Source organism: Neopelma chrysocephalum, unplaced genomic scaffold (genome assembly GCF_003984885.1).
Source record: "Neopelma chrysocephalum unplaced genomic scaffold, ASM398488v2 Primary Assembly neopelma1_98, whole genome shotgun sequence".
Taxonomy (NCBI): Eukaryota; Metazoa; Chordata; class Aves; order Passeriformes; family Pipridae; genus Neopelma; species Neopelma chrysocephalum.
In genome coordinates, this window is record NW_020897761.1 from 590,953 (window position 1) to 602,839 (window position 11,887).

Sequence of the window (11,887 nt, forward strand, 5' to 3'; positions counted from 1 at the left end):
AGCTAGGAGATGCAAGCAGGAGGATATGCAGAAAAGTATGGATGTGTTGCAACTGCAGAAGGGATTTTGTCTTTAAAATGCAGTTGCAATTAAAAGTTTGTAGTGCCAGGGTAATTTTTTTCTTCAGTGTTTTCCTTTACTTGAGCTCTGAATGTTTAATTTTCCACAGCTTATCGTCTTCCCAGTATTTAACAGTCATTGTCACTGGCAGTGAGCAGTTGCAGTTAAGGAGATCAGACCTCTTTTAATTATTTAAATGAGGAGCTGTTGCCTTGTAAGAGTCTGTTCTGGATTCAGGTGCTGGATTGCTGAAATAAAGTGTTCCTGCCTGAAGCTGGAACCAACAGCAGAACAGGGATGAGGGCTGGGAGAACTTTGCTGACTAGACCTGGCCTCATACTCATTTGCAAAATATTCGGTCTTAGCTTTGTAATTCTCTATAGCTTAATGTGTATGTTTCGAAAGTGATACCCCGACTTTTATTTTTGCCATTTTGTGTCCTGTGGACCATAATGTACCACCGTTTAACACAGAGAAAGGGAATTAAGCTACAGGAGAATTCTCTAAGCAGGGATAAAGGACCAGAGTATAGACTTTTTGGTTATCGCTGATACAGTAAGGATTTTTATATTGAGTAAATCAGACACTGGAATTTGGTGAGAAGCAGCTGCTGTAAACACAGTGAGACACAGAGAGAACAATCTGATGATGCATATTGAGAACTTCTCTCCTTCACTTCCTAGCTGAAGGAAGTCTTCAGGAAGCAGCTGGAGAAGGCAGAATCTGAGATCAAGAAAACCACAGCCATTATTGCAGAGTATAAACAGGTACCATTCCAGAGGCTCTTTCTTGTATTTCTCCTTTCAGCCTGTTCCGAGAGCTGAATTTTCAGCATTGCAGATCTCATCCTTTAAATAAGCTCCACTACCTCTCAGGCTCTGAGAGCAACGTTGTAATTTGTCATAAATCTTTTTGTGGTTTTCCTAATAGTCTCCTAATTAGGCAATCAGGAATAACCTGTCTTTCAGCTAATTTTAGTACTTTTGGGTGAATGCTTCTGTACCCTGTGACATAGGGCAGTAAAAACATCATAAACCAATTCATCCACAAAATGTCCTGGTCTCTGTGTTCAGGTTCTGTATTGAAGGCTGCTGGTTTTTTATCATGATCAGCAGCAGTGGACTTGTTAGGGGGGAGGCACATACCCGAGTGAGGCAGAATTTAAGTAATGTTTTTTCTAACAAAAATCGTTGTTAAAAAGCACAGGTTCTATTTTAGTCCAGTAAACTTGAGATAAGAGGCTGCTTTCTCTGTTCCAGATCTGTTCCCAGCTGAGTACCAGGCTGGAAAAACAACAGGCAGCCAGTAAAGATGAACTGGAAGTTGTGAAGGTGAGAACGATGCCTCTGCATACGGGATGTTTCGGGACACAGACAGAACAAAATGTTAACTGAACTTTAGAGTTCAGAAGCCCCATATGCATTTTTCAGCACATTTAAACAAGGAAGGGGTTTATTTCCTTTCACAGTTCTTTATCTTACATCAGAGAGGGTGAAACTCTCAGACTGAAATGCATGTAATACTTGGCTTTTCTTTTTCTTGTAAAAATGTAGAGAAAAGAGTATTCACTTGGATGTTTTGATAAACTGGTGGGAAAAAAGGACTCTCTAGAAAAAAAAAACAAACATGTTGGTTCTCCAGTGTGCACAGTGGAGGGGTTGGAATTGGCCAGATTGGACAAGGTTTATATTTGATTTTCTGTAATTTAAGCAGAATTGGTTTAAGTAATTGAATCAAATGGCACAGCTTGGGCCATCCCCAGAATTTCCATAGCATTTGTCTCCCTTCTCTAAACCTCTTACCAAGAACATCTGTATAAGAGGTGAACATTTCCTGATCAGGTAACAATTCCATCCCACTGCTCTGTCACTGCTGAGTAGGCAGAGTTGTTTTCCCTCTGCTGTAGGTTCTTGATTTTTCTTTAGTACTGAACCTGAACTGGATTTGTTGCTTTTTAGTGACTTTTTAACATTATTGCTAATAACATAAATAAAATAATTCTAGGATTGATGTTCCTATAATCTGCTGAAATAGCTCAATACCCTGTTTTTGTTTGTGTGAGCCAGGCCAGCTTTTTAATCTGCTCAGAGTTTAATTTACTCTCCTGAATCGTGCTGACAAAACACTCACTGCAAAATGTTACAAAGCTTTAGTAGCAAGAGGGCTTGAGCAATTCTAACATAGAAGCAAAGTCTCTGTGCTTAGACAGAGTGTAGTAGGTGGATTTTAGGAATTTTTATACTGGTTAACATACCCTGGAAATTGTTTGTGAACTTCTGAATTTCTTTTCATGCCAAATGGGTAAACTGCAGTATTAGATAGTTTGAGATTGAGGCAGTCTGACACAAAAAAGGCTCTTCCAAGAAGCACAGCAGCTCCTGTAACATGGATTAAAGGGCTTTCTGGGTATTTCAGGGTAAAGTGATGGCCTGCAAACACTGCAGTGAGATTTTCAGCAAGGAGGGGGCTCTGAAGGTGCCTGCTGTAAGCACAGACAACAAAGGCATTGAAATAGATGATGAGAAGGATGCACTGAAGAAGCAGCTGAGAGAGATGGAGCTGGAACTTGCACAGACCAAACTGCAGCTCGTGGAAGCCAAGTGCAAAATTCAGGTACGTGGAATCCAAGTACAGCAGGGTGGTCACATTGACCTCGTTGTGCTCAGTCCAAAATTACTCTGAACCCTGCAAAAAATTGTTCCAAAAGAGAGCACATAAGTGCATGGCTGTATATCTGTGAACTTCCAGAAAAAAATCTCTCCTAAAAAGAGCAGAGGTTTTTATTTGTTTCTCTAAATATCTTGTGCTGTTTCTGCAGTTTCAATCTGTCTTCTCTCCCCAGTGCCTGGGAGGTTGCAAGGAAAGTGCCGGACTGCAGGGACTGAGTGTGTGGATGCTTTTTTTTTTTTGTTAATTAATTGTTTTTTTATCAATTCTGACCATTCTGCTTTCTCAGGAGCTGGAGCACCAGAGAGGAGCCCTTATGAACGAAATCCAAGCTGCCAAAAACTCTTGGTTTAGCAAAACCCTGAACTCAATCAAAACGGCCACAGGCACGCAAGCCCCAGCGCAGCCCCAGCCGCCCCTGCCCCCCAGAGAGGGCAGCACATAGTTCCGGCCACACCGGCACAAGAGCACAAAGAACAACACAGCTGAAACCCTGGAGGGTTCTTCCCGTGGTCCCTCCTCTTGGGGAAAGGACAAAAGGCAGGAATGCAGGCTTGAAGTGAAATTCTTCGGTGTTTTTCATTCATTTTCTGACGTGACCCTTTTCAAAGGGAGGGGGGGAGGGAGTAATTCCTGGTTTATGTTGAATTCTTACTTCCCAAACTGCCTTGCTGAAAGCCACGTTCTGATACCGTCATACTTTTACACTTCATTTTATATGACTCGATGTTAAATAAATACTTCAAACCTAGGTCTTTTATGCAAGATAAAAATAATTTCGGATTAGTCATGTATTAAAGGTTTTTTTTCTTCTTCTGGAGGAAGAGGGAGAACGGGAAATGTGAAGCACTGCAGCATAATCTCTCCCTAGAAAGCACAGTGTGCTCAGTCCTGGCGTGTGTGCGGGTTGGGATGACGCAGGCCCTGGGACCATCCCGGTTTATCGCAGCGTCCTGCAGAGAAGCACTTTTTGTAGAGCTTAGGCCATAGCAGAGATGGGCTTGTGCTCTCCTGGCACAACCCTCATGAGCTTCCCTGACAATCCCTTAGTTTGGATTGGTTTTCCTTCAGAAATGCAAGTAGTGCAGTTCTTTATAGCTCAGCTCAGCTGGAATTTAACATAAAGTTACCTAGTTCCCTTTTTTTATTTCGTGTTTATACTAAGAATTCCGAGGAATAATTCCTTCCACTGGGATAAAGGGAAAACTGTTCAACGCTCATTTGATGTTTTTTGCTGAGAAGCAGAGTGAAGACCTTGCATAGTTTTGACCTTTTGTAAATCCTGTGCAATAAAGGGTAGGTTTTATGAATAAAACTAATGAAAACCTTTCCCTGGGTCTACATTCAAATTCCAAATTTGACATAGAAATGAGGTATCAAATAAAATATCCAAAAGGCTTGTGCTGCACTGAGGAATAAAACATCACAGAAGCAAGATCTGCTTGCTAGAAGTATTTGGTTAGGAAATGCTATGTTGGTATTACTTATTTTTATAAAAACAAGCATTTTCAAGTGGAATACAAACCCTAGACTTTCCTGTGGGGCAAGACTTCTCTGGTGATTCCCAAACCTGTCTGGTTGTTTTGTATCTCTTAAGGTAAGAAAGTTTAAAAGCATTTGTTTTGACTGAACATAAAGTGTTTATAGAAATACTTATTTCATGGAAAATTAAAACTATTGCTTGAACTGATGGAATATTTTTTTAATTATACCTGTCATGTCTAAAGATGGTCTTGCAGGTAAATGTCATTGCTGGACTAAAGGTTGTGTATTAATTGTTCCATTTGCAAAATTGTTCCAGGGACATAAGTTCTGTTTTGTTGGGTTTTTTTTAATTCTAAGGAATGCCATACCTTGTCAGTTTTGTACAATAAAATTCAGTGATACCCATCTTGTGCTTTGTTGTCAAGCATAATTGTGAATTATTTTCAACAGGGTAGTACAGATTTAATGTTACCAGTGCCAAAGTAAAGATTCTGAAAGGCAGTCAGCTGTTTGAAGTAGAGATCAAAATATAATCAGCATCCTGACACCATTCGATCTTCTAAGAATAAGGGGTTAAAAAATTTAGTATTTTAAAATGTACCTGCAAGAACAGTGATTATCTGTAAATATTAATGCAGTGAGGAAAAAAAGAGGGGAAACAGAAGGAATTTCTTTTGCAAACATTAGCAAAGGTCTTTTTCCCTCATCGCTTTCTTGCTCATAATATTTGCATAAGTGTTTCCATTCTCTTGTCTGACTAAACCCAGCGTTAGTCATTCAGTTACCAGTTCTGCTTCACACATCCACAGATGTGAATCTGAATTTGTAATAAATCTGAAGTGACATTTAAGGATACCTGGTGAACATCTGACTGGTACATTTGAGAGTACTGTGCCCTCCAGTGACACTGGTGGTTTGACAAGTGTCTGAATTTCTCATTTCATTTATCTTTAATCACATGTAGGAGTGGATTTAAAACCTTGATTGGAAAAATGCAGTAATAGGAATAGAAAAAATGTGTAATACTGTGATTCCCTGAGCAGATGAGTTAACAGCTCACAGCTGCTCACAGATCTCACCCCTCCAACTCCCCCTTGTACAGTCCTGTCCTTTTTGTCCTTGTTACAGCACTTACTGGAGAGGATTAAAAACAGCAACAAAAAAATACATGGATGGATTCTCCCTCCCTCCCCCCCCCGTTTGTCTTTTGCCAGGTGACTGAGTTTAAATCATCTCAAAGGGTCCAATGAGTGGAAGGAGATCATGGGAGCGGGACTTCCCCAGTTCATCAGAGAGAAATTGGTAAATAAGCTCCCCACGTTCATGGAATGAGCTTTGACACAACATCCCTTTTCTCAGTGTAGCAGCCCTCTGACTTTGGAAGTTGACTTTCTGGAACAAAAGCACGTTTGCTACCTGCTTGCTGTGGTGCTTTCAAACCCTTGTAGGATGGAAGCTGGCTTACATCACCAAAAGGAAGTTTCAGAAGGCAATGACATAAAGGCAGTAAATGAATTCCACCTTCCAGCTGTAGATGCAAGGTAGAGTTTGTGGCAGTGGCATTAGGAAGAGTAACATTTTGCTGGAAACTGTGTCTTCTCAAAACTGCCCAAAGAGTAAGGAAATAGCTTTATGGCATTATCTTGGTGAATATTCAGAAACAAGGAAAGGAGTAGGACTGCAGGATTAAACCAGGCAAGCTAAAATTCTACCTGCTGACTGTAGATGCTGCAGGGAAATGTTGCTTCCTGCAGGAAAAACATCTGTGTGTGACAGAGCTACCTACTTATTCCCAATGGATCTGTCAGGGAGAGCTGCCTCCTAGTTCAGCTTTTCAGCAGGAAACAGCATCAAAGTCTCACTGAAACTCTTATTTCTGTGTGGCACTCTGACAGCTAACAGAGTTCGTAAGTCTGGAGTGATTAACTTTTTTTCCCTGAGTCAGTATTAAACTGGGTGTCCACATCAAACCTTTATTAAAAATAATTTGAATTTTATAAATATATATGTGGAACTAAATCCTATTTTTTAATTTTATTGAGAATGCACCATTCTGAAATTAACTTTTTACTTTGATTAGGGACAAACCTCCAAAGAATATTTTTACTAGAACTGTTTTATCTTGTTGGTGAGATGCTCAGTATGGTGGGCAAAAAAAAGGAAAAAAGTACTTTTTTCACTTTAAACAGTTGTTTTTCCTTTGACTGTAACACTTTACAGGCTAAATGAAGCAAGGCTGATTTAGTTACGTGGTACATCTGTGAGCTAGTCTTGTATTATCTTTGTGAACCAGACATAATATTCTAAAGTAATACGACTTATTTCACTCAGTTTACATTTCTAAATATACCTGGAGAGAATTAAAAAGAAAAAAAAATAGAAAATATGATGTGTGGAGTTAAGCCAAGAAACTGCAAAATCCCTGAGGTCCATGTACATTGATGTTCAGTAAAACCAGTCTCAGGGAAGGTAGTCAGCCATGTCATCAGTCCTGCCAGCTGACAAACCCACCCTTGTCCTGCCCATTAATGAGGATTTAATTTGCTACAGCTGAGTTCCATTGCTGCAGCTACATTAAAAGTGCTTACAGAGGTAAGCAATACTTTTTTTTCCTTGTTAGATATTTTAAAGGACTTCTCTTGGTTGGCCCTTGAAATTTGTTCTAAGATCATCTGTGCCATTGTGTTAAAAACAACTCAAAATCAAAACAGCCATTTACAAGGGGAGAGGGAGAGTCAAGAACTGCAAGAATTCAGCCCCTTGACAAAGCATGAAGTATCCCATTGACTTCAGGGTCATGGTGCCACTCACTGACTGAATGTGGCAGTTAAGGAGTTAAATAAAAACCTGCATTTAGTGGCACTAAAGTATTAAAAACTACATTGGAAGCTGCATGCCACACTTTCTCGCAGGATCAAGGTGGGGCTGTTCCCTTCCTTCTATTAAGTAGCTGCAGTGAAATCCATGAAACTACTTGTATGTGTGGGAGAACTATACCTCTGATTTTGATTTACTGTTAGACTTGGGGATAATTGGCAACTTCTGCATCATCTAAGGCCAAACACCTTTGGCTTTGAAACCAGAAGCACTCTTACCTTACAGTGCTGGTGTTCTTCCAGCTGCTGGAGAGAAAACCATAGCGAGTGTCACTGATTGCTTGTGAAGAGAGGGCAGAGAGGTTCCCCTCAAGGCTGAGGGGCTGCTGGGGCTGACAGGGACCCCGCTGAAGGGGCTGCTGTGCACACAGCTGGCTGTCCTAGACATGCAAACACAAAGGGGAAACCCAAATTATATTTCTGTCTGCTGTGCTAATATCCTACTGGGAGCTGTCCCATTAACACTAAGGGGAGACACGATGAAGCACTCAAGCTTGGACCTCTCGAGTTTTAGGGTAGGTGCACGTGACAGAGGCCTTTAGACCTGGGCTAATCCACAGATGGCTTTTGGGAAATGCAAGGGATTTGCAACTGGATAAATAATGCTCAGCATTGATCAAGATCCTGTCTTTCCCAAGTCAGAAGTCTACACAAATTACTTCAGGATTGTGACTTAACACGTACAGGTTAATTCTCCAGGAATACAGTGCTCTCCATTTCTCCTGGATTCCAACTGCTTTGCTACTGAATGTATTTCATGCTATTTTTACCTGAGAAAGAAAAAAGATATGGGTAGAGAATTAGGACATTACTTCCTCTTATTTTCTTATTCAGTGGGACTTGCTTTTATTTAACCTGTAAAGGAATATATATGTATCTTTGGAGAACTATATCTTATATATAGAATAATATATAAGAAACTGAACAGCAAGGGGATAAATGCATTGAAAGGATTTGGTATCATAAATTTCATTTGTGATTTGATACCACCAGAATCCTGGGCTGTACTAATTTCCCTACAGTTTCTCTTAATTTTGTATTTTCTATAATACATGGATGGTACTACCAATGCAAACAAGAGCAGATGTTTCCAGATTTTTCTCCAGGTGTCAATTCCCTCTTTCCAGTAATCCCTGGGTTTCCAGTGCTGCTGATACCACCCTCAAAAGCTGTGCCAGGAACTGTCTGGAGCTTTGGGAACTGTTGTTTTCCAGGGAAGAAGATTCCCTGCCTTCTCTGAACTGGTAAAAGATGGTACATGAGTACAGAAAAGGGTCTACCCAAGCATGATCCAGCTCCCTCCGTGTCTGCCATTTAGGTGGATTCACTCCAGCCCATTGAAAACAGAGCAGCTTCAAAGCTCTGACTCCATTACAATGAAGTTTTCCAGGTTTGGAATTGCCTTTGTGATCTGTGTGTGTGCCAAGTTCACAAATCTTTCTAAAGAGTTAGCAAAAAAAGAGCATCACAGAGAGATCAGACTTTTAACTGAGAACAATTCAGTACTGCCAGTACTTGGGTAAATCATCCATGTATTATATAAAGTACGACATGGAAATATAAGTGTAATGCTTGTTATTAAAAGTGCAATTCAATGTACATGGTCACAACAAATGTTTACTTTTTTTAATTGTTACTGAATTGTTTGGATCAGTACCTTGTTATCATTGTGTTAACAATGCCTTGTAAAATAAATGGAAATGGACAACAACATGGGAATAAGGTGCTTATTTTCCTGAGCCATTTGCTTAAGAAACAGATTCAATCTCTTGGCAGGAGTAAGCAGCTGCTGTGTCAGGTTTTGTGATGCAGCTGGTTCTGTTGCACCAGTGACTCAGCAGATGAGCTGTCCAAAACGTGTGTGCTACTCTGCTAATTCCAACCCAACCCTTAGGGAACCTGGTCACAAGGAGCTGTGCCAGAGAGCGAATGGGTCACCCTAGTCCTCTGCTCCAAATGCCAGTCTGAAGTTTCCAGCACAGAGAATGCTTTTCCCAAAGGCTGGGGATACTTACCAACAGCTGATGTTGGTAAGGACTTCCCACTTCCCTGGAGTACAAGTGAGCCATGAGGCAGCATTCCTGCAGGAAGAGACACAGGGGGCAGAAGGGAACGGTGAGACACTGGAAACGAACTCCAGAGAGAGGCACAGCTGAGCAAGAACAGGACCGAGCAGAATGTACCACAGTCAGAAGTATCCAAGCAATTTATAAAACCATTTTTCCACGTGAGCAACTGCTCTGGGATTTCTTTTCTATTACCTGAGATGAACAGCCGTTGTTCCCAGATAGCTGCAAAAGCACACAGCACTTCAGGGGAAGATAAGAAGGCAAAGAGGGAGAAAAGCTGAAGATTAAATTTACCAGGCGTAACATTTTGTATTGATTTACCTCCACGTCACTATCCAAAGTGTTTGTCAGGAGAGGATGCAGCATCCAGATGCTGCTGCAGCTTTGTGCACAGGAGACCTGTGTGGGGCTTGTTTTTACATGACAAGAGTGGTTAACTCTTCCACATGGAAGCTGCCACTCAAAGGGAAGTGCCACGGGTGCTGAAATGCTCCTGATTTAAGGAAACGAAATAAACACTGTTTGTTTGGTTGGTTTTTTGTTTTAAATCTCACGGAAAAAAAGCAAATTGCAGGCTCAAATGCATTTATGGAGTAATGAAAGCATTTTCCTCTTAGAAATTAATGTACAAATTTACCAATTTAAATTGTAAAAATAAGAGCACTTCCTAATATAAGACCAGAGATGAGAGTGGAGAGGCTCAAAGGAAAAAAATATAAGGAAAAAAAACACAGGTTTTTTCCTGTCTCAGTGGCTGTTCAACAGAAAGATCATAAGGAAGCAATTTCTGAATAAGCAACTGCTCTTAACCAATTGAGAAATCATGCCATGGAAGTAAATTCCAGTTGACCATATTATATTTTCTGGATAAAATCAACTATCCTGTCTCCAAATGCTGTTTCTGAAGATGGTCAGGCTTAAGCTCATTCCTGTGAAAATTAAACATAATCACAGTTAATTTTGCAGATCTTTCCCAACTGCAGATCCTGAAGCACTGCAGCAGAGGGTTATAATAAACACCTCACATCTGTTAAAAGTGCTGTGGGGAATGCAGACGAATATCAATCCTTGGCTTCAGGGTTTCTGTGAATTCATCATCAAATTTCTCCATACCTCTGCAAAGTAAATATCCTCACAGATTAATTAATTCCTGAATATTCACTTTAGAAGAGGAAAAAACCCCAAAACCTAAGCCCATTAATCAGCAAATGAGCTGGAATTCCCCAACTTGGTAAAACAGGTGTTCTAACTGGCACCTTTTTTTTACAGAAATTGACTTTTTAAACACGGAAGGGCTGTGTCTTGCCTTGGTTTCCACTGTTTACAAAGGACATCTGGAAGCAAATGCTCCCTCCTCCACATTCCTACTGAGAGAAGGATTGATGTTGCCTTATCTATTTTTGTTTTCGTGGGAGATCTTAATGTCCAGTGGGGACCTGGGGATATAGAAACTTTTTTGTTGGTGCTCACAGCACTGATTTAGTAAGAACTGTGAGAACTGTCTTTTTCTTTCAATGAGGAAAATGCTTAAGGAGGATTTTGGTAGCATTACACCGGTGTATTTTTACACACGTACAGCCACATTTTGTGAATAAAAGCTACATTTCCTTCCAGATGGTTTGATAAGTAAATCTTCTCTTACTCCCAAAGTCACTCCCTGAGAACACACTGTGACATTACAGGTTAGGAAGAACTTCCCAGCAGTAACTGAGACTCTGGTTTTGCTCTAGAAAGCTCACTGTGCATTAGTTTTGGGGTTTTCCCTGAGGCAGTGCGTGTTTGGGGAGCTGTGCCATCTACCCAACTGCTGTTGGTTTGAATTCAGGTTTTTTTATTGATGAAAGCTTAGAACTTGAAAGCTTAAACCGTGTTGGAGTTACCTTGGAGGTCTTTTCCAAACTTAATAGTCTTTTCCGTGAAAATGAGGAGCCAACACAGAACGGGGCACTCGGTTTGTGAGCCTCGTTCCCTTTAAAGGCTGGGAACACAAATTTCTTCCCTTTTCATCATTATTAACTCCACTGCATCAACCTGATATTCTTTACCTGAAGAAGGAAAACAACACGTTGTTTTGCAGAACTATTTGAGGCCTTCACAGCCATGAGCTCTGTGGTGTTTGCCATAAAACCAGTGGGAGAAGTCTGATGACCAAAAGAAAACGTGCTCCCTGCCTGCCACAGGGACCCTCCTCAGCCTCTGGCCCCTCACAGGAGAGTTATATCAAAGTCCTCTTACAAAACAAGGGGTGCTCTCACACAGGAGATACGAGTGACCAGAGCAAGGCAGGCGACAGTTACAGTGAAACTCCCTGAAATCACGACAAAAGGTTTGAAAATGGAAACAAGGCTTCTCATAACCAAGTCATTAGACGTAGATATTCATGCAAACCACTGTATAAGCGTTACTCTTGTTGCCATTTGTTTTTTAAAGAGGCCAGAGATAGCAGCAAGGTCAACCTAGACCACGCCGTTATGTCGCCTTCAGAGGATAAATGGTTTCCTTCCCAGACCCTTACAAATTCAGGAAATTCAGGGCGGCACCGCCCGCCCCTCAGAGCCTCGGGGCGGGGAAAGCTCCTGGTCCCGCTCGCCCCTCAGGGCCCGAGGGCGGGAAGGCTCCATGTCCGGCCCCATGTCCGGCCCCATGTCCCGCCCCATGTCCCGCCCCATGTCCGGCCCCATGTCCCGCCCCATGTCCCGCCCCATGTCCCGCCCCATGTCCCGCCCCATG

At 41.4% G+C, this 11,887-nt stretch overlaps 1 protein-coding gene and 1 long non-coding RNA gene across 13 annotated transcripts in view; one reads left to right on the plus strand and one right to left on the minus strand.

Annotated features, from left to right (window-relative positions):
* RABGAP1L (RAB GTPase activating protein 1 like) overlaps nucleotides 1-8,799 on the plus strand; it is a 224,857-nt gene extending 216,058 nt beyond the window's left edge. For all 12 annotated transcript variants that reach the window (XM_027694793.1, XM_027694796.1, XM_027694799.1 and 9 more), the window contains 4 exons: nucleotides 744-827; nucleotides 1,320-1,391; nucleotides 2,476-2,673; nucleotides 3,017-8,799. In XM_027694793.1, coding sequence (XP_027550594.1) covers nucleotides 744-827; nucleotides 1,320-1,391; nucleotides 2,476-2,673; nucleotides 3,017-3,172 — 510 coding nt within the window. In that variant the 3' untranslated portion in view covers nucleotides 3,173-8,799. The remainder of the gene's footprint in view (nucleotides 1-743; nucleotides 828-1,319; nucleotides 1,392-2,475; nucleotides 2,674-3,016) is intronic.
* Nucleotides 8,800-9,698: 899 nt separating this feature from the next.
* Nucleotides 9,699-11,801, minus strand: LOC113973096. Its single transcript, XR_003536131.1, has 2 exons — nucleotides 11,038-11,801; nucleotides 9,699-10,086 (listed from the first exon to the last, which is right to left on the minus strand). It is a non-coding gene; the product is annotated as an uncharacterized LOC113973096 (long non-coding RNA).
* Nucleotides 11,802-11,887: the final 86 nt, after the last annotated feature.